We start from the raw sequence: 20,113 nt of genomic DNA, 5'->3' as shown, positions 1-20,113 counted from the left end.
ACTATTCTACGTTCTACCAGTGATGTCATGACGCATCGAGCGACGATGGACCTGCCCTAAATCCTGATAAATGTATTATGATCTTATATTTGAACAAAATTAATCATGCCTAATTATAAGCTTTATGTACAGATCAGTATGAGCCCTTCCGCCCCTGTTGCTGATGTGTCGACCTATACAAACTTTTATAGCAATAGTGGAAAATTTTTAAACAGCATGGGAAAGTTGGTTGCGTTATCATGCACAATTTATAAAGACCGAGGGAAAAAGCAATGGCAGATCTGTCCTCCCAAAATGCTGTGCAGCATGCATGGAGCATTCATGGAGGGGTTTCTCTGCCACATGGCATTCTGGGATGGCAGGTCCGCCTCTGGGATAACTGGGACCTTTTTTGGGGGAGATGTGACCTGTACAGTAAGGACGGATTACACTTAAATCCCAGGGGGACCAGAATCCTGGCAGAGGTATTTGCTAGGGCTACTCAGAATCCTTTAAACTAGAATGGTTGGGGGGAGGGAACAAAATAGTACAGAGCAGTAAGGAGAAGGTTAGAATGCAAACAAAGAAAGTTTGTAGTAAGTATTTGAATATGGATGGGCAGGTGATAGAGAAGGGAAATGCTCTGGAAGAAGATGAAGGGCAATTGGCAGCAAAAGTAAATAATGTTGTTCTTAACGATGAGGGAAAACAGGGATTAAAAATTGGGAAATCTCTGAAATTCATATATTTTAATGCCAGGAGTATTGTAAAAAAGGTGGATGAGCTGAAGGTGTGGACTAATACTTGGAAGTATGATGTGGTAGCGATTAGTGAGACATGGTTGCAGGAGGGATGTGACTGGCAACTGAATATCCCTGGGTTTCGTTGTTTTAGGTGTGATAGAGTCGGAGGGGCAAGAGGAGGTGGGGTTGCATTGCTTGTCAGGGAAAATATTACAGCGGTGCCTAGGAAGGATAGATTAGAGGGCACATCCACGAAGGCTATTTGGGTGGAACTGAGGAGTAGGAAAGGAGAGGTTACACTTGTAGGGATGTATTATAGACCACCCGGAGGGGACCGAGACCTAGAGGAGCAAATCTGTAGGGAGATAGTAGATATTTGTGATAAGCACAGGGTTGTAATTATGGGAGATTTTAATTTTCCACATATAGATTGGGAAACACATTCTGTGAAAGGACTGGATGGGTTAGAGTTAGTGAAATGTGTGCAAGATAGTTTTTTACAACAATATGTAGAGGTGCCGACCAGAGAAGGAGCAGTGTTATATCTACTGTTGGCAAATGGGATGGGTCAAGTGACGGAGGTTAGTGTTGGCGAGCACTTCGGGTCCAGTGATCATAATGCCATCAGCTTCAATGTCATTATGGAAAGAGAGAAGTCAGGGCCAAGGGTTGAGGTTTTTGATTGGGGAAAAGCTAGATTTGAGGAGATGCAAAAGGACTTGCAGGGTGTGCATTGGGACAATTTGTTTTATGGGCAGGATGTAGTAGAGAGATGGAAGTCTTTTAAAGATCAGATTTTGAGAGTGCAAAAGCTTTATGTTCCTGTTAGGTTAAAAGGAGGGGCAAAAGGTTTGAGAGAGCCATGGTTTTCAAGGAATATTGGAAACTTGGTTCGAAGAAAAAGGGAGGCGTACATCAGATATAAGAAGCATGGAGTTAAGGAGATGTTTGAAAGATACATTGAATGTAAGAGGAATCTTAAGAGAGGAATTAGGAAAGCTAAAAGAAGGTACGAGAAAACTATGGCAAGCAGGGTGAAAACTAATCCAAAAGAGTTCTACAAATATGTTAATGGTAAGAGGAAAGCTAGAGACAAAATTGGTCCCTTAGAAAATCAGAGCGGAAAACTGTGTGTGGAGCCTAGAGAAATGGGGGAGATATTGAACAGTTTCTTTTCTTCGGTATTCACTAAGGAGAAGGATATTGGGAGATGTGAGATAAAAAAAAGCAAATTGGGTAAATATGGGGAATATAGAGATTACAAAAGGTGTAGTTTTAAGGCTTTTGAAGAATATAAAGGTGGATAAGTCTCCGGGACCAGATGGGATCTTCCCCAGGACATTGAGAGAAGTGAAGGAGGAAATAGCAGAGGCTCTGGCGGTAATTTTCCAAATGTCATTAGATATGGGGATAGTGCCGGAGGATTGGCGCATTGCACATGTGGTTCCGTTATTTAAAAAGGGTTCAAGGAGGAAGCCTGGCAACTATCGGCCTGTAAGTTTGACGTCTGTGGTAGGTAAATTAATGGAGAAAATTCTTAGAGATAGTACTTATAAACATCTGGATAGACAGGGTCTGATCAGGAGCACTCAACATGGATTTGTGGGAGGAAGGTCATGTTTGACCAATCTGATTGAATTTTTTGAAGAGGTGACTAGGAATGTGGATGAGGGTAGCGCAGTGGATGTTGTCTATATGGACTTCAGTAAGGCCTTCGATAAGGTACCACATGGAAGATTAGTTAGGAAGGTGCAGTCTTTAGGTATAAATTTTAAGATAGTCAAATGGATTGAACATTGGCTGAAAGGGAGAGGCCAGAGAGTGGTAGTGGATAATTGTCTGTCAGGTTGGAGGCCGATGACCAGTGGTGTGCCTCAAGGATCTGTATTGGGCCCATTGTTGTTCGTTATATACATTAATGATCTAGATGATGGGGTGGTGAATTGGATTAGTAAATATGCAGACGATACTAAGATAGGTGGAATAGTGGATAATGAAGAAGGTTTTCAAGGATTGCAGAGGGATTTGGGCTGCTTAGAAAAGTGGGCTGAAAAATGGCAAATGGAATTTAATGCTGATAAGTGTGAGGTGCTTCATTTTGGTAAGAAGAATCAGAATAGGACATACGTGGTAAATGGGAGAGCATTGAGGAATACAGAAGAGCAGAAAGATTTAGGAGTAACGGTACATCGTTCCTGAAGGTAGAAACTCACGTGAATAGGGTGGTGAAGAAGGCTTTTAGTATGCTGGCCTTTATCAATCATTGATTGATAAAGGAGTTGGGAGGTGATGTTGAGATTGTATAAGACGTTGGTGCAGCCTAATTTGGAGTTCTGTGTGCAGTTCTGGTCGCCTAATTATAGGAAGGATATAAACAGAGTGGAGAGAGTGCAGAGAAGGTTTACCAGAATGTTACCTGGGTTTAAGCATCTAGAGTATAGGGAGAGATTGGACAGATTAGGTCTTTATTCTTTGGAGCGTAGAAGGTTGAGAGGGGATTTGATAGAAGTATTTAAGATTATGAAAGGGATAGACAGAGTGGATGTGGATAGACTATTTCCGTTAAGAGGAGGAAAGATTAAAACAAGAGGACATGAGTTAAGAATTAAGGGGCAGAGGTTTAGAGGTAACATGAGGGGGAACTTCTTTACTCAGAGAGTGGTAGCTGTGTGGAATGATCTTCCGGGAGAAATAGTGGCGGTGGAGTCAATTGTATTATTTAAGAAAAGGTTGGACAGGTATATGGATGAGAAGAAGATGGAGGGTGATGGGCATTGTGCAGGGAGGTGGGACTTGAAAGGGGTGTTTGGTTCGGTGCGGACTAGATGGGCCTAATGGCCTGTTTCCGTGCTGTAATTGTTATGTTATTGCTTTTTTCCCACGGACTTACTTTCCCGTGCTGTTTATAAATTGTCTGCTATTGCTATTTATTGCTAGCACCTACTTCTCTCTCTCTCTCTCCCGCTGCGACTTTCCCTCGGCAAAGTTCGTACCTTGACTGTAATCTTTTCTTCCTTCATGTTCCTGTGCTCATGGAAAAAGTTGCGTCATTTCTGTCCTAGAATGTAATTGCCTGTTCTACACTTGCCTGATTATAATGCTGGTGTCTGCAGATGCCAGGGATGGTACTGGGGATCGAGGCCATCAATCCCCGGCGTGAGATGATGTCATCTCACTCTGACATTGAGACGATTTTCATTCCACACTAGGCCCTTTTTAGGCCGGTTAGCCGTTAATTTCTAGGTCCATTTGCAAGTTTGAAAGGGGCTACTGTTTCGACTGAAGTTACCAATGAACAGGACAGGCATATACAACATCTTCACTCCACTGAGGAAGTCTACAAGAGGTTGTGTTCCAAGAAAGTAGCCTCTATCTCCAAGGACCGTCACCACCCAAGCCAAGCCCTCTTCTCACAGCTACCATCAGGGAGGAGGTAAAGGAGCCTGAAGATGAAGACCCAAAGGTACAAAAACAACTTCTTCCCATCTCCTGTCAGATTTCTGAATGCACAATGAACCACAGACACTGCCTCACTTTCTCCTCTTTTCTGCACTAATTTATTTAATGTTTAAAATAGTAATTTCCACCTGTGACGCTGCCTCAAAACAATGAATTTTGTGACATGTTCTTGATAATAAATTCTGATTTGGACTATTCTAAGAGCTTTTCTATGTACAACAGAGTTTCCTCTCAATAATAAGTTGGTTATGGGGCGATTATTTTAAGTCAGAATCTCTCAGCTTTAGAGGTTATCACTGCCTTTATTCCAACAAAGATTCATAGAATTATTTTGGTACAGGAGGCCATTTGGCTCAGAGAGTATTTTCCAGCTCTTCATACAGAAATCCAATTATCCCAAATCGTCCGCTCTTTATCTGCAGCCTTCCAATTTATTTTCTCTTAGATCCATCAAATCCCCATTTGGAAACTTGTGCCTGCGTTTCCAAAGTCATCCCTCAACCTTTTTTCCGCCAAGGTTCTCCCGGTCTCACTCTTTTGAGGAAATCTTTCATTCCTGGAATATTTCCAAAATAATTTTTCCAGAGATCCTTTCTGAAGTGAGGCGACCAGACTTCAGGTTGTAGCCTAATTAACCCTTCAGAATATAAACTCCCTGTTCTGTATACTATGAACTTTTATGAAGCATTATTAATCACGCTCCCAACACATCCTGCCAACACATCCATCCCATCATAACCTACAGATAGATCACCTCTGCTCCTGCATACCCCAGACAGAACGGTGCCATTTAATGAGTGCTAATTTTCGTCAATCTTTTGCCCATCATATTTCACCTGTTGCTAGTTTTTCAATTCTGACAATTGGGTGTTCTCCTGTAGTCTTCTAGTATTGACCTAACTCCCATACCATGCCCAAGATAGAAGTCATCAGCAAATTTTAACATTTTGCTCTCCCACCCTTCAAAATGTACCAGGCATTGTAGGTGTAATTGGGCGGCCTGGGCTTCTGGGCCGAAAGGGCCTGTCACTGTGATGTCTAAATTTTCTCTCCATCTTCACCATTTTCTTTAGGATTTTAAATGGCTCTAACACATCCACTGATCCAAAGAGAACATACTGATTTTTTTTGGTCCATCAAGGTAACTGAAGTCCATTGTCTTGAGAATCGATTTACTAAATCTCTTCTGCGCCCACTCCAAATTTTCCAGATCCTCGCCCACTTCCTTGCTCCTGTATGTTTATCTACAACGCTGAGTGTTCCACTGCCTTCCCAATGAAGCATCGAGCTTGATCATTTCAGATCATAAACTCGATCCTCGCTGTTTCAATGCTTGTTCATTGAGGTACACCTGCCTTCTCCCCTTCTCCTCACCTCCCCCATATTTTCTCTTGATTAAAACCTATGATGCATAATAATGCCCTTCAGTTGAAATGAAAGATCAGAAATCACTTTGCAGATACTGGCCAATTTGTTACTTCCAGCCACGTTTGATCACCTTTCAATTTTTCAGCATTATAATTCGAGCTCTTATCCACATAATTCGAGCTCTTATCCACATAATTCGAGCTCTTATCCACATAATTCGAGCTCTTATCCACATAATTCGAGCTCTTATCCACATAGCTCTTATCCACATAGCTCTTATCCACATAGCTCTTATCCACATAGCTCTTATCCACATAGCTCTTATCCACATAGCTCTTATCCACATAGCTCTTATCCACATAGCTCTTATCCACATAGCTCTTATCCACATAGCTCTTATCCACATAGCTCTTATCCACATAGCTCTTATCCACATAGCTCTTATCCACATAGCTCTTATCCACATAGCTCTTATCCACATAGCTCTTATCCACATAGCTCTTATCCACATAGCTCTTATCCACATAGCTCTTATCCACATAGCTCTTATCCACATAGCTCTTATCCACATAGCTCTTATCCACATAGCTCTTATCCACATAGCTCTTATCCACATAGCTCTTATCCACATAGCTCTTATCCACATAGCTCTTATCCACATAGCTCTTATCCACATAGCTCTTATCCACATAGCTCTTATCCACATAGCTCTTATCCACATAGCTCTTATCCACATAGCTCTTATCCACATAGCTCTTATCCACATAGCTCTTATCCACATAGCTCTTATCCACATAGCTCTTATCCACATAGCTCTTATCCACATAGCTCTTATCCACATAGCTCTTATCCACATAGCTCTTATCCACATAGCTCTTATCCACATAGCTCTTATCCACATAGCTCTTATCCACATAGCTCTTATCCACATAGCTCTTATCCACATAGCTCTTATCCACATAGCTCTTATCCACATAGCTCTTATCCACATAGCTCTTATCCACATAGCTCAATCTCTTATCCACATAGCTCAATCTCTTATCCACATAACTCAATCTCTTATCCACATAACTCAATCTCTTATCCACATAACTCAATCTCTTAGCTACACTATGTATAATTTACTACATTGCCATATAGGTTCATTGAAATAACATGCACATTTTACTACATTCCAAGCACGTTCCCAGATCGACCATATAATATTGCGCACATAAACTCAAAATCCTAATGCACATCCATCTGTAAAAACCTGTTGGTACACATCCATGCCTGGAAATAATCTTATACATTAATAAACAACCGGCAGAAGCCTACATGCATCTGATTTTTCAACTTTTGAAGCATAGTGAAAATGTATGTAATATCTAAGAAACATCTCTCTTTTCTCACCCAAAGATCGTGCCATTCCAAGGAATGTTGTTTGTCTTGCTCTGAAGGGTGACTTCTCACAGAGCCTGAGAGGTTGTGCCTGTGTGCAGCTTAAATAAAGTGTAGAGGAAGTCCTCATTGAAGCCCAGGGGATACAATTGATCAAGTTGGAACGATTCCCATTAATGGTAAAAAACATTTGCTTCACGAATCTATAGCGAACCCTAGGCGAAAGTCTCTATTAGCTCTGCCAGTAGTACAATCAATCAGAGCAATCTATAGGCAAAATGAATCTGAGTATGAGAACTGGGAAGGAGCAGAGAAAGTGGGATTTGGGAGAAAGAAACACTTTACTAAAGACGTATTCCATTGTTTAAGTAATAGAAAAGACAAAAAGCACATTAACAAAACCTGGGGTAGGATAAATAAGGGAGTACAAGGCTTCACCCAGGAAATAAGTAAGAATTCTGTTCTCCAGAAGAAAGAAAATGTAAATAGGGATGAATGAACAGCACAGGGTCAGACTCAGACCAGATCTGGCAGCTCAAATGTTGGCACCCATAAACAACATGAACAAGTCATGAAATTCAGTGTTTTGCCGCAGCATCAAAGTGCAAACATTCACATTATAATCATTTTATAACAATAAATATTTTTAAAAAATAGTGCATGAAAAGCAAGGCAGTGCCTTTGGATCATTGATTATTCAGGAATCTGATGGCACTGGGGAAAAAGCTGTCCTTGTGCCACTGAGTGCTCGTCTTTAGGCTCCTGCACCTTTTCCCTGATGGTAGCAGAGTGAAGAGGGCGTGGTCTGGGTGGAGGGGGGTCTTTGAGGATAGAGGCTGCTTTTTTAAGACACCGCCTCATGTAGATGTCCTCGATGGAGTGAAGTCTGGTGCCTGTGATGTCGCAGGCTGAGTTAACAACCCTCTGGAATTTATTCTTGTCCTGAGATTTGGCGCCTCCATACCAGACAGTGATGCAATCGGCCAGAATGCTCTCCACGGTTCACCGGTAGATGTTTTCAGTGATATACTGAATTTCCTCAGACACCTCACAAAGTTTAACCACTAGTGAGCCTTCTTTGCTTCAACGTGGAGGCTCCAGGACAGATCCATGAAGATGTTGACACCCAGGAATTTGAAGTTTTTGACCCCTCTTCATTACTGAGCCCTTCTGAAGTCCACAATCATCTCCTTGGTTTTGCTAACATTGAGTGCAAGGTTGTTTTTTTTTCTTTGGCTTGGCTTCGCGGACGAAGATTTATGGAGGGGGTAAAAAGTCCACGTCAGCTGCAGGCTCGTTTGTGGCTGACCAGTCCGATGCGGGACAGGCAGACACGATTGCAGCGGTTGCAAGGGAAAATTGGTTGGTTGGGGTTGGGTGTTGGGTTTTTCCTCCTTTGCCTTTTGTCAGTGAGGTGGGCTCTGCGGTCTTCTTCAAAGGAGGCTGCTGCCCGCCAAACTGTGAGGCGCCAAGATGCACGGTTTGAGGCGTTATCAGCCCACTGGCGGTGGTCAATGTGGCAGGCACCAAGAGATTTCTTTAGGCAGTCCTTGTACCTTTTCTTTGGTGCACCTCTGTCACGGTGGCCAGTGGAGAGCTCGCCATATAATACGATCTTGGGAAGGCGATGGTCCTCCATTCTGGAGACGTGACCCATCCAGCGCAGCTGGATCTTCAGCAGCGTGGACTCGATGCTGTCGACCTCTGCCATCTCGAGTACCTCGACGTTAGGGGTGTGAGCGCTCCAATGGATGTTGAGGATGGAGCGGAGACAACGCTGGTGGAAGCGTTCTAGGAGCCGTAGGTGATGCCGGTAGAGGACCCATGATTCGGAGCCGAACAGGAGTGTGGGTATGACAACGGCTCTGTATACGCTTATCTTTGTGAGGTTTTTCAGTTGGTTGTTTTTCCAGACTCTTTTGTGTAGTCTTCCAAAGGCGCTATTTGCCTTGGCGAGTCTGTTGTCTATCTCATTGTCGATCCTTGCATCTGATGAAATGGCACTGCCAAAATGTTTGGCCTGGAAGTCAGCCTGAAGAAAACTGAGGTCCTCCATCAGCCAGCTCCCCACCATGACTACCAGCCCCCCCACATCTCCATCGGGCACACAAAACTCAAAACGGTCAACCAGCAAGGTTGTTAACGTTATACCATTCAACGAGCTGATCCATCTCCCTCCTGTTCATTTCCTCATTGCCATTTGTGATTCTGTCAAATTATGGTGTCATCGGCAAAACTGAAGATAGCATTGGAATTGTGCCTGGCTGCACAGTCATGGGTGGATAACAAGTAGAGCAGTGGGCTAAGCACACATCCTTGGGGTGCACCTGTGTTGATAATAAGTGAGGAAGAGACAGTGTTTCCAACTTGTACTGACTGTGGTCTTGCGATGAGAAAGTCAAGGAACCAGTTGCAGAGGGGGGTACAGAGGCCTAGAGTTTGTAGCTTCTTGTCCAGCAGTGAGGGACTAATGGTATTGAGGGCCAAGCTGTAGTCTATGAAGAGCAGCCGTATGTATGAATTGCTGCTTTTGATCCAGAGCTGAGTGGAGAGCCAACGATATTGCATCTGCTCTGGAACAGTTGTGATAATAGGCAAATTGCACTGGATCCAGATCTTTGCTTAGGTACATGTTAACTTTGGCCATGACCAGCCTCTAAAAACATTTCATCACAGTAGAAGTTAGTGCTACTGGGAAATAGTATTGAGGCCACTCATACTACTTTATTTGGGTACCGGAATGATTAATGCCCTTTTCAAGCTGGTGGGAACCTCTGACTGCAGTAATGGGAGGCTGAAAATGTCCGTGAACACTCTGGCTAGTTGGCTGGTGCAAATTTTCAGTACCCTGCCAGGTATGCCGGCAGGGCCTGACACCTTGTGAGGGGTCACCCTCTTGAAAGATGTTCTGTCGACACCCTCAGAGACAGATATCACAGGGTCCTGAGGCTTTTCAGGGATTCGAGATATGCTCGCTCAGTGAGCCTGCTACACATCAGAATATAGCATGGAACAAATAAAGCCAAGCAATCTTGTATCCAATGAATCAGATTATATTAAATTTTCACATTTTCTGATAGCATGGAAGGAGGGTATATGTTTCTTCAACTTCATGCTGGCTGTCAGAGTAATCCCATCACTCCTATTGACCTGCAAACTATTATCTCTCTCACATGCCATCTATTCCTTCCAAATCTTCTGCCATTCACCAGCTCTAGAAGTAAAGTACATCATCCAATTAAATTCCAAGGCGTATGTTGGGATATCCTGGGAGAAAACGATGCAGAAAGAGGAGAACATGGAACAGACAACAATAAAGGCCAGAAGTGAGCCTGGGTCACTGTAAGGTAAAAACATCATGAGTTGGGACCGGAGAAGGAGTCACCCAGTACTAAGGAGTAACAGGATACAGGTGTGACCTTGTACGCTCAAGATAAATGTGGCAATAACAAGATGATGTGCAGCAGACTAACAGAGAAGGGTAGCAACAGCTTATTCATTGGACAATGTAATGGTATGATAATTTACTAAGTGCTTGTCCTGAGGTATAAAAAAAACACCACTTGCTGATATCGGGAGAATGCGCCTTCTCCAACTAACACTGTTAGTTGCAAGTGTTACAATCCAGTAATAAAGAACCTTGATTTCAACTCACTCATTCTCGAACAAAGCAGACCTAACAGTCACTGGAACTGTGCATCAGCCTGAATTCCTGTGCCAGTGTCCTGCCCCAGATCAAAGCTCTGCTGTCCCACCATATCAGTGGGACACAATGAAGCAAACAAAATGAGGCAACAGCTCCAAGAATATCCCCATCAGTGTTGGTATGGCCTAACACGCTAGTTTAAAAAACTGAAGCATTTACAACCATGTTCTGCTAGGAACACCAAATGGATGAGCCACCTTGATTTCCCTCCAAGATCTTCAGTATCACAAAAGCCAATTTGATTCACTCCAGCTGATATCAAGAAACAGCTGAATGCTCTGGTTACAGCAAGGGTTGTGGGACCAGACGGCTTCCTAACTGTAGAACCCAGGATCTGCACACCAGTACTTTGTATAAAATTTTCACTCCAGAACTAGCTGTGCCTCTAACCAAGATGTCTCAATACAGTAGCAATACTGACATCTACCTGGAAACATGGGAAATTGCTCAGGTAAATCCTGTTCACAAGAAGCAGCACAAATCCAATCTAGCCAATTACCATCCAATCAGCTTCCTCTCAGTCATCAAAGTCTTCAACAAATGCCATTTACTCACCAATAACTCACACATGTGGATTTTACTAAAAACATACTGTAATACTGGAAGAATCAACCGGTCTTTTCAGCGACTATAGGAGACAAAGATATATTACCAACGTTTCGGGCCTGAGCCCTTCTTCAAGGAATAAGCAAAAGGAGCCAGAAGCACGAAATCACAGAGAGTCTCAGAATTCAGACAATGGGGGAGGAATCCAACAAAAGGTGTTAATTGGATAACGATAAGGGGCAAGGTAAGAATTTATGTTTGTGAGAAAGGAGATGGAATGGAGAGACAGAACTTGGGAAAGGTGATGGGGGAGGAGGAGGAGGGGATGGGTTTAAACGAAAGCCAGAGAGTCAATATATAATGCCATCCAATTGGATGGGGTGTCGTTTCTCCACTTTAGGGATGGTCTCAGTCCGGCAGCGCACAAGACCATTAACAAAAATGTTAGCAAGGAATGGGGCAGGAAAATGAAATGGGTGGCTACTGGGAGATCCAGAGCTCAACAAAGCAATATCCCAGACTGTTTCCAGTCTCTCCGATGTAGAGGAAACCCAATCGGGAGCACCGGATGCAGTAGATGACCCCTGCAAATTCACAAGTGAAATGTTGCTTCACTTAGTAGGACTGTTTGGGGCCCCAAATGGTGGTGAAGGAGGAAGTGTGGGTGCAAGTGGAGCATCTCCTGCAGTCACAGGGGTAGGTTCTAAGGGAATGATTCATGGGGAGTGAGGAATGGATAAGGGATTAACAGAGGGAGTGGTCCCTGTGGAGGACGGAGAGGGGAATACATGTCTAGTGGTGGGATCACGTAGTAGGTGGTGGAAATGGTGGAGGAGGATGTGCTGGATGCAGAGGCTGGTGGAGTGGTAGGTGAGGGTGTGGAATGCGGTCCTTGTTGCACATTGGGGTGGAGGGTCTAGGGTAGATGTACAAGTAATGGAGGATATGTGGTTGAGTGCTGAGTTGATGATGGTAGAGGGAAACCCACATCTTTCGAAGGAGAACATCTTTACAACAACTACTCAGTTCTGGACATCAATGTAGTCTTTTTGAATACATTATTTTAATTTTGTGGTAAAACATGTATCAAGAAATAACTATTAGCTAAATACATAAATTGAAATGAGAAAGTCATCTCCAAACATCTCCAAACAGCTCCATCCCCCTTCCCCAAAAAAACACCATAATAGAAAAAATAGAAAAGAAAGAAGGAGAAAATAGACAAGAGAAAGAAACAGAAAAGCAGGAAAGAGGAAGAAGTGTTGGGATCTGGTATCCATTTCAGAGGATCTAATGTCTTTTCTTTCCTCAATCTCTAGTAGGGGAAAGAACTAGGATATAGAACTCAGGGACTGAGTGTCCCTAAATATTCAGTTCTGCATTCTGTAACTATGGCTGCCATACCTGCAAAAACATGTTACACTTCTCCTTTGATTGTTGAGTAATTTTCTCCAGGGGAACACATTTCTGCATTCCATCAGGCTATATCCAGAGGGGAATCAGACTTCCTGGTAACCACGATACATTTCCTGGCCAACCCCAATGTAATTTTAAGAAATTCTAATTGGTAGTTGGACAGTTTCAGTTTAGATCTTATGTCCACAATATTTCCTAGGAGAAACGATTCTGGACTTTGTGGCAATTGTTTTCCAATAATCTGGTCTAATAAAATTCTTAAATTTTCCCAAAATGGTTTCACTTTAGAACACGACCAGGTGGAATGTTAAAAGGTTCCCGTTTCTACACTGCATCTAAAACATATATCCAATATATTAGAATTCAATTTATGTAATTTCTGCGGGGTAAGGTATAGCTGATGCAAGAAGTTATATTGCACCAATCTATATCTTAAATTAATTGTATTGGTCATGCTGTCCTGACATAAATCAGACCAGTTTTTATCAGATATCAATATTCAATTTGATTCTCAGCCTTGTTTCGATTTATTTAACTCCCGCTTGGGAGTTCCCGACTGGAGTAAGGAATACATTGCAGATGTAAACTTCCTTGTGATCCCCTTTTGAATTAAAATCTCCATTTCACTGAACTTTGATAACATCATGGCCAGTTCTAATTCATCTTTGAAAAAAGCTCTTAATTGAAAGTAGCAGAATGTTGTGTAATTAAGAATATAATATCTTTTTTTTAAAAACTGCTCAAATAACATAAGTTGCCCTTGCACATAACCATCTTCTATATACCTGATCCTTTTCTGGGGCCAGGCATGTGGAATCTTATTATCCATCGTTAAATGAATTAATTTATTTTGAGTCCAGGACATTTTTGGAAATACTTTTCTTTTTGTTGAAATTAATTTATATCAAATATTCAAAATATGCTTTGTTAGAGGTGTTTCTTTTCCCACCAGAAATAGATTTAATGTCCCATTTATTACAAGATCTTCTGCTACTCTCTTTCTGACTTTGTGCAGTTTAAATTCCACCCATGAAGGCTTATCTCTTCCATCTAAGAGGGAAGTGACAAATTTCATTTGGGCCAAACAATAGTAATATTTAAAGTTTGGGAGTTGCAAATCCCCCATATGGTATTTCCAAGTTAATATTTCCATGAAGATTCTGACTAACTTACCTTTCCAAAGAAAGTTCCTAACCAATTTAATCAGATTTTGAAAAAAACTTCTGTGGTAATGGTATTGGAAGAGTCTGGAAGAGATACTGTATATGCGGGAATATATTCATTTTGACACAATTAACTCTTCCAATCAAAGTTATTGGAAGAGTTATCTATTTATTCAAATCTTCTTCAACCTTTTTAAGCAAGGAGACACAGTTCATTCTATATAAATTTTTCAAATCATTATCTGATGTAATTCCCGAATATTTAATCCCATTCTTCAGCATTATATATTTCTTTGACATTTTGTATAATCGCCATCAATTAATGACATAATCTTACTTTTGTCCCAGAGATCCTCCCATAATCGTCCAGTTGCAAATGCAGCTTTTGCAAAGAAGTTTCTGGTTCTGTCAGATATATTAATACATAATCTGAAAACAGACTGATCTTATGGTCATCTTGGTCAGCCCTGAACCCTTTGATGTCTAGATCTCGTCAAATAATTTCCGCTATAGGTTCTATAGCCAATATAAAAAGAGCAGGAGATAATCCACATCCTAGATCTGGTCAGTGGGAATGCTACAGATATGCCCATTTGCCACAACTCTTACCTTAGGTTCATTGTATAGGGCTCGAATCCAAATCTTTCCAGCACTTTAAATAGAAAATTCTACTCCAGTATATCAAAAGCCTTTTCTGCATCCAAGGCAACTGCCACACTTAAGTCACCTCTTTTCTGGGGCAAATGAATTATATTAAGCAATCTGGTTAAATTGTCTGCTGATTGCCTTTTCTTAACAAATCTGTTTGATCCTTATTTATTAATTTTGGCAAAATTTTCCCAATCTGTTTGCCAAAGCTTTGGATAGTATTTTATAGTCTGCCTTCAATAAAGAAATTGGTCTGTATGATGATGGTTTCAATGTATTTCTATCTTTTTTTTGGGGAATTATTGTTGTTATTGCTGTTGAGAAGGACTCTGGCAGGGTATGTGATCCAACCACTTAATTTAATACCTCCATGAAAAGAGACATTAACAAATCATTAAATTCTTTATAGAATTCCAGTGGAAAAACATCCTCACTGGGAGATTTATTAACATGCAATGAATTCAGTGCTTCCTCTATCTCCATTTGAGTAAAAGATGCATTGAGTTCCCTTTGCTCTACCAAGTCCAAATTCGGGAAGACCAATTGTGACAAATAATCATTTATTATCCCCTTGAGACTCAGATTTATATTATTTGGAATAGAATAATTTTAAAGGCCTCATTAATTTCCTGTGGCTTCTGTTCCAATTGCATTAATTGTTCTAGAGACCTGTTCTGTTTTCAGTTGCCAATGGTACAATTAATTATTTGACCCCTTAAATATGCCTTTAAAGTATCCCATATGATAAATTTATTGGCAGTAGAATGGCAATTAGACTCACAGAAGATCCAATATATCTTCTAATAAAATCACAACAATGGATTGAAATGTCATTTATATACCCTATTCTGCTTAACAGGCTTAACAATTGATAATAATAGAAGTGAATGGTCTGACAAGACTATCACTTTATATTCAGTTTCAATAATTCTATACTGCAAATGCACTGATAGTAATAATAAACCTATCCTGGAGTATGAATCACATCTACTAGAGTAGAAGGAACAATCTCTTTGCCTTGGATGTAATTTCCTCCATGTCTATTAAATTCAGCTCTAGCCACCTTTGTTCTGGCCACTGCTCTTGTTGATTCATCCAGAGTGCGATCCAGAAAATAATTAAAATTCTGCCCCCTCCCCATTACATTTTGATACGCATCAGCCAATTGAAAAAAAGGTTTCCTTGATAAACCTTTCATCATCTACATTTGGGGCATATAGATTTAACATATCCACGATTCAGAACATATTGAACATTGTACCTTCACATACCCACCTGCCAGATTAGTTGCAACATTCTGTATTACAACTGGAAGAAGATTATTAAAAATCACTACTCCTCTTGCTTTAGAATTGAAGGACGATGCTAGGACCTGGCCTACCCAATTCCTTTTTAATTTTTGATGTTCCTTATCAACTAAATGTGTTTCTTGAAGGCAGGCCAGGTCAACTCCCATTTTTAAAAAAAAAAAAATATGCGAGAGTAGTCTCTTCCTTTTCACAGGGTTATTTAAACCACTAAGATTGATACTAACAGACTTTACCACATTTCCCATTATCACAGATTATCCTTGTTTCGATTTCTGTTACCCTTCATCCCATCTATCCACACCCCTTCCTCAAGAGATCCAAATCTCTTTTTCCTCCACTGCTGGACCCAAATTCACTGACAGTTCCTATAAAAAAGATTGGAGAGAAGAGTATATAGAAATAGAGATGTAGATATTTTCATATCTATTTATTAAAAAAAAATCAAAACAAAACTTAAATTCCTCCTGATGAGTGTTAAGAGATGAGCTTAAAACACCACCCAACTTACTATTACAGGTTGTGACTTACACACAAACACGTCTGGTGTGACAAAGACAGCGTAGCACCCAAACCCCCTGGAGATTAACATAGTACAAATATTCATTTTGTCCATAATGAACAATAGGAACGTTTCCAATATTACATATAAATATAACATTGCCATTAATTAAGTTCTGTTGGCCCTCAAATCCAGCACTTGATTAACGAAGTATGTAGCACACTTTATTTCTGTAAAGAATCGGTTTTCGACATTTGGTATCATGGAGAGAGAGTGCCTCATAACTATTTCAAAGTTGTACACTATCCCGACTTGGAAAGATTTCATTAGCCCTTTATTGTTGCTGGGACTTAATCCAGGGACTCCCACCCAATAGCAGAATGAGAGCTCCTTCAGCTGAACGGCTGATTGGTTCAAGAAGGCAGCTCACTCGCACCAAAACAAGACATATCTCATGTTCCTCCACACCTTGGTGAAGGCCTCAAGCCCAAAACGTTGGTGATGTATCTTTACTTTTGCGACATAAAGACACTGTTTGACCTGCAGTGTTTCTCCAGCATTTGTGTGTTTTTTTTTCACTTAACCACGGTGTCAACAGAATCCTGTGTTTTACCACCACCTATACAAGGATCATCAGGGACGGGCCTGTAAATGGTGGCCTCACCACCTTAAGTAGTACCAGGAAGAAGAATCTTAGGCCTGTATGTGATGTCATGTATGTACTCTGACAATAAATCTGAACTTCCAACTTACCTTTCCCCATAGATCCTGCCTGGTCTGTTTAATGCTTCCAGTGTTATATCAAACACATGGAGAGTTATTGACAGGATGAACAAACGCTGTCAGATACAACATCTTAATGAAACTGATGAGACAGTTGCCAATGGCACAATCAGATCAGTTCAATTAATCACAAGAAGCAGTCAGGCAACACCAAGTCACCTTGAACAATCAAAGCCTGGACAGCTCGTTTGTTTACACCAGAAGTCAGCTCTAATTGAATTACAACTTTTCTATATCCTGTCAGAATTCCAATCTAATCAAATGGGACCTCTGAATGTCCACAACACCTTTACCAAAATTATACAACGTAGACTAATTCCGGCTGGCCAAGACATTGGCAACGTCGCACCAGGATAAATAACATAGTGCACAATTCTGGTTGCCATATTACAAGCAGGGAGCGATCAACCCAGAGAGGTTGCAGAAAAGATGTTGCTGGGACTGGATGGCTCGAGTTACAAGGCTTGACTTATTTAGCTGGGAATATAGCAAGCTGAGGGGTTTACAAAATCATAAGCTAAGATAACCATGATGATCACTGTCTTTTTTTAAACCCCCCCCCCTTCCCCAAGGACAGGGGAGGGCATAGGGTGAAGGTGAGAGGGGAAAGATTTAAAGGGGACACGAGAGGCAAGTTTGACTCTCAGTGAGTGGAAGGTATTTGGAATGAACGGCCAAAGAAAGTATTAGAGCAGGGTACAACTACTACTTTTAAAAGCATATGGGCAGGTAGGTGGACAGCAAAAATTTTGGGGGTCATAGCCAAATGCAGGCTAATTGGACTAGCTCAGGAAGACATCTTGGATGAGTTGGGTTGGAGGACCTATTGCTGTGCTAACTATGACACAAAGAATTAATACATTTTTTTTAAAAATTAAGACATACAGCACTGTAACAGACCAACTCAATATTATGAGTCCGTGCTGCCAATTTACACCCCCATTAACCTACACCCCCGGTACTTTTTTGAAGGGTGGGAAGAAACCAGAGCCGCTGGAGAAAACCCACGCAGACATGGGGAGAACGTACAAACTCCTTACAGACACCGGGGGATTCGAATCCAAGTCTGGCCCTGATCACTGGCGCTGTAAAGGCGTTGCGCTAACCGCTACGCCAACTGTGCCGCCACAGTAATCCCACATAAAAACACCATGAAATTAACCTTCCCTGTTCCAAAACAACTCATTCCAGATACAATGCTATCTAGAACCTCCCTTCACTCGAAGGAGGCATCAGCCGAACATGAGTACTTCAGTCCCAGAAAACAGGTCAGAAAGAAGGTGATTCTGCCCATTATGTCCTTGTCAACTATTTGATGGACACAAGAACCTGCAAGACTTTGGACTTCATTAATCTTTTCCGCTCCACAACTCAAAACAATAGCGACTAAAAATTTAATCCATCAGGTTCCAGGGGCCTTGCTGCAAGAAAATGGTTGGTACCCTATAAAAATGGTGCATTGAGTTCCCAATGAGTTCACAATGAAGAAACAGATCCCCTGTTTAGCTCTTCAACATGTACACATTTCCTCTCTGAAAATTGCTTCCAGTTCTTTGATATCTTTCTAGCCCAATGATGTCAGCTTGCACCCTAGCGCTGATCACATTACCAAAGTCACTATGGTCTTGTTTGACAAGTGTTCAAAGCACGTGTATCATTTGGCACTACTTGCATCAACGCAAGAGCTCAATTTGCCCATTCAGTTAGGTTTCCAGCAGTAATATTAGTTAAGCAATAGCAACCCCAGTTAGTTTAGTACTGGCCAGGGCCTCATGATGAAGTGGAAGAGATTTTATAAGAGCAATTGATCAATATTTAAGTAGTGTCTGCCAAGTATTTCAAGGATTACTGAGCTGTGAGACATGCTTATACTGCACTGTTTCAAATTATTATAAAGTGGGCACAATAGCAAGAAACACACAGAATGAATCCTCATATCACACCAAGCAAATCTCAACCAAAACTTTAGATCTTAAAGTCAGATCATCAGTGCTTGCCATTAAATCCTGCCACTTTGTGCATTAGATTTTTTAAAAATAATTGGAACTGCAGATGAGGATTAACCACAAATTAAAAAAAATCTGTCCCAGGTTTACGAGGGTTAGTGGAAATATCTGCATCCTGCCCTCAGGAGGTTCCATGCCCATGTTTAGAGAACAGCCAGTGCTCGTGATACAAGAGAGAATTCATAAACACAGGCTCATACCTCAGCAGTTTCAGGCGTCTTTGTGTGACAGGCCATATCCCAAGTCAATCTCAGCAATAATCAATGGGCACTCTTCAGAGACAGTGCCTGCTGGTTCCCTAACACTGCAATGACTGCATCCTCCACATGCTGTCACTCAACATCATTCCCACCCACCATCAGCATTGTCTGTGTATCCACACAGACTGTTGGAGAATCCGAATACATCCCTATGGTAAGGCTGGGATGTGAACATTGTTAGCATCTGGATTCTTTAAATCCGAATTGAATTATCGAGGAAGCAAACATTTTTAACCCCTCGAATGCCAAGTCTTAACTTTTCCTTCAAACAGGCTCATAATTACATTCAATGATCAAAGCTGACAAAGAAAAAGGTTTGAGGATAAAGAGCAGTTAAATATTCCTGAAAAATAAATAGCTGCACAATCAGAACAGACTGCCCTCGTAACAAGAAAAGTTGAAACAAGCAGGATGAAATAAATGCAACAAAACTGCTCCAAACTGGGTTCAAACACATGCACCTACCAGTTTAATTTATACTGCTGGAAAAGCAGTTGCAACATGGAGAGAGTTCTGTGATTTTTTATTTTCCCCATTGGCTTTTTCATTCTAGAAAAGAAATGTGCTAGCAATATAAAAAAAAACCTGGTACCATCGATTGTCAGACTTGCATTTTTCACTGTGATTCACCTCTGAATATTTGGTTATTTATTTCTTTATTTTTCTATTTTTTAAAAAACGTTGAAATTTGCACATCAAAAAATACAGAGTACATAAGAATAGATGTTAAAAGTCAAAAAGATAATTACACTTAAATCCTATCATTTCATTCAAGGTACCCCACATTGCCAATCAAACTAATTATATTGTATTAATATTTTGTTATATGAAAAAAGACCTAAACCCT

At 41.0% G+C, this 20,113-nt stretch overlaps 1 protein-coding gene across 8 annotated transcripts in view; it reads right to left on the bottom strand.

The window, feature by feature from the left end:
• Positions 1 to 20,113, bottom strand: part of LOC138749722 (septin-4-like) — a 98,840-nt gene that overhangs the window by 56,119 nt on the left and 22,608 nt on the right. For 3 of the 8 annotated variants that reach the window (XR_011348844.1, XM_069911484.1, XM_069911485.1), the window contains exon 2: positions 6,942 to 7,196. The exons of the other annotated variants lie outside the window; for them this stretch is intronic. Coding sequence is in view for 2 of the 3 variants with exons in the window: in XM_069911484.1 (XP_069767585.1) it covers positions 6,942 to 7,119 (178 nt within the window). In the remaining variant the exon portion in view is untranslated. The remainder of the gene's footprint in view (positions 1 to 6,941; positions 7,197 to 20,113) is intronic. 8 annotated transcript variants of the gene reach the window in all.

Source organism: Narcine bancroftii, chromosome 14, assembly GCF_036971445.1.
Source record: "Narcine bancroftii isolate sNarBan1 chromosome 14, sNarBan1.hap1, whole genome shotgun sequence".
In the NCBI taxonomy this organism is placed as follows: Eukaryota; Metazoa; Chordata; class Chondrichthyes; order Torpediniformes; family Narcinidae; genus Narcine; species Narcine bancroftii.
The sequence above is the reverse complement of the archived record's forward strand: the minus strand, read 5'-3'. Positions and strand labels throughout refer to the sequence as shown.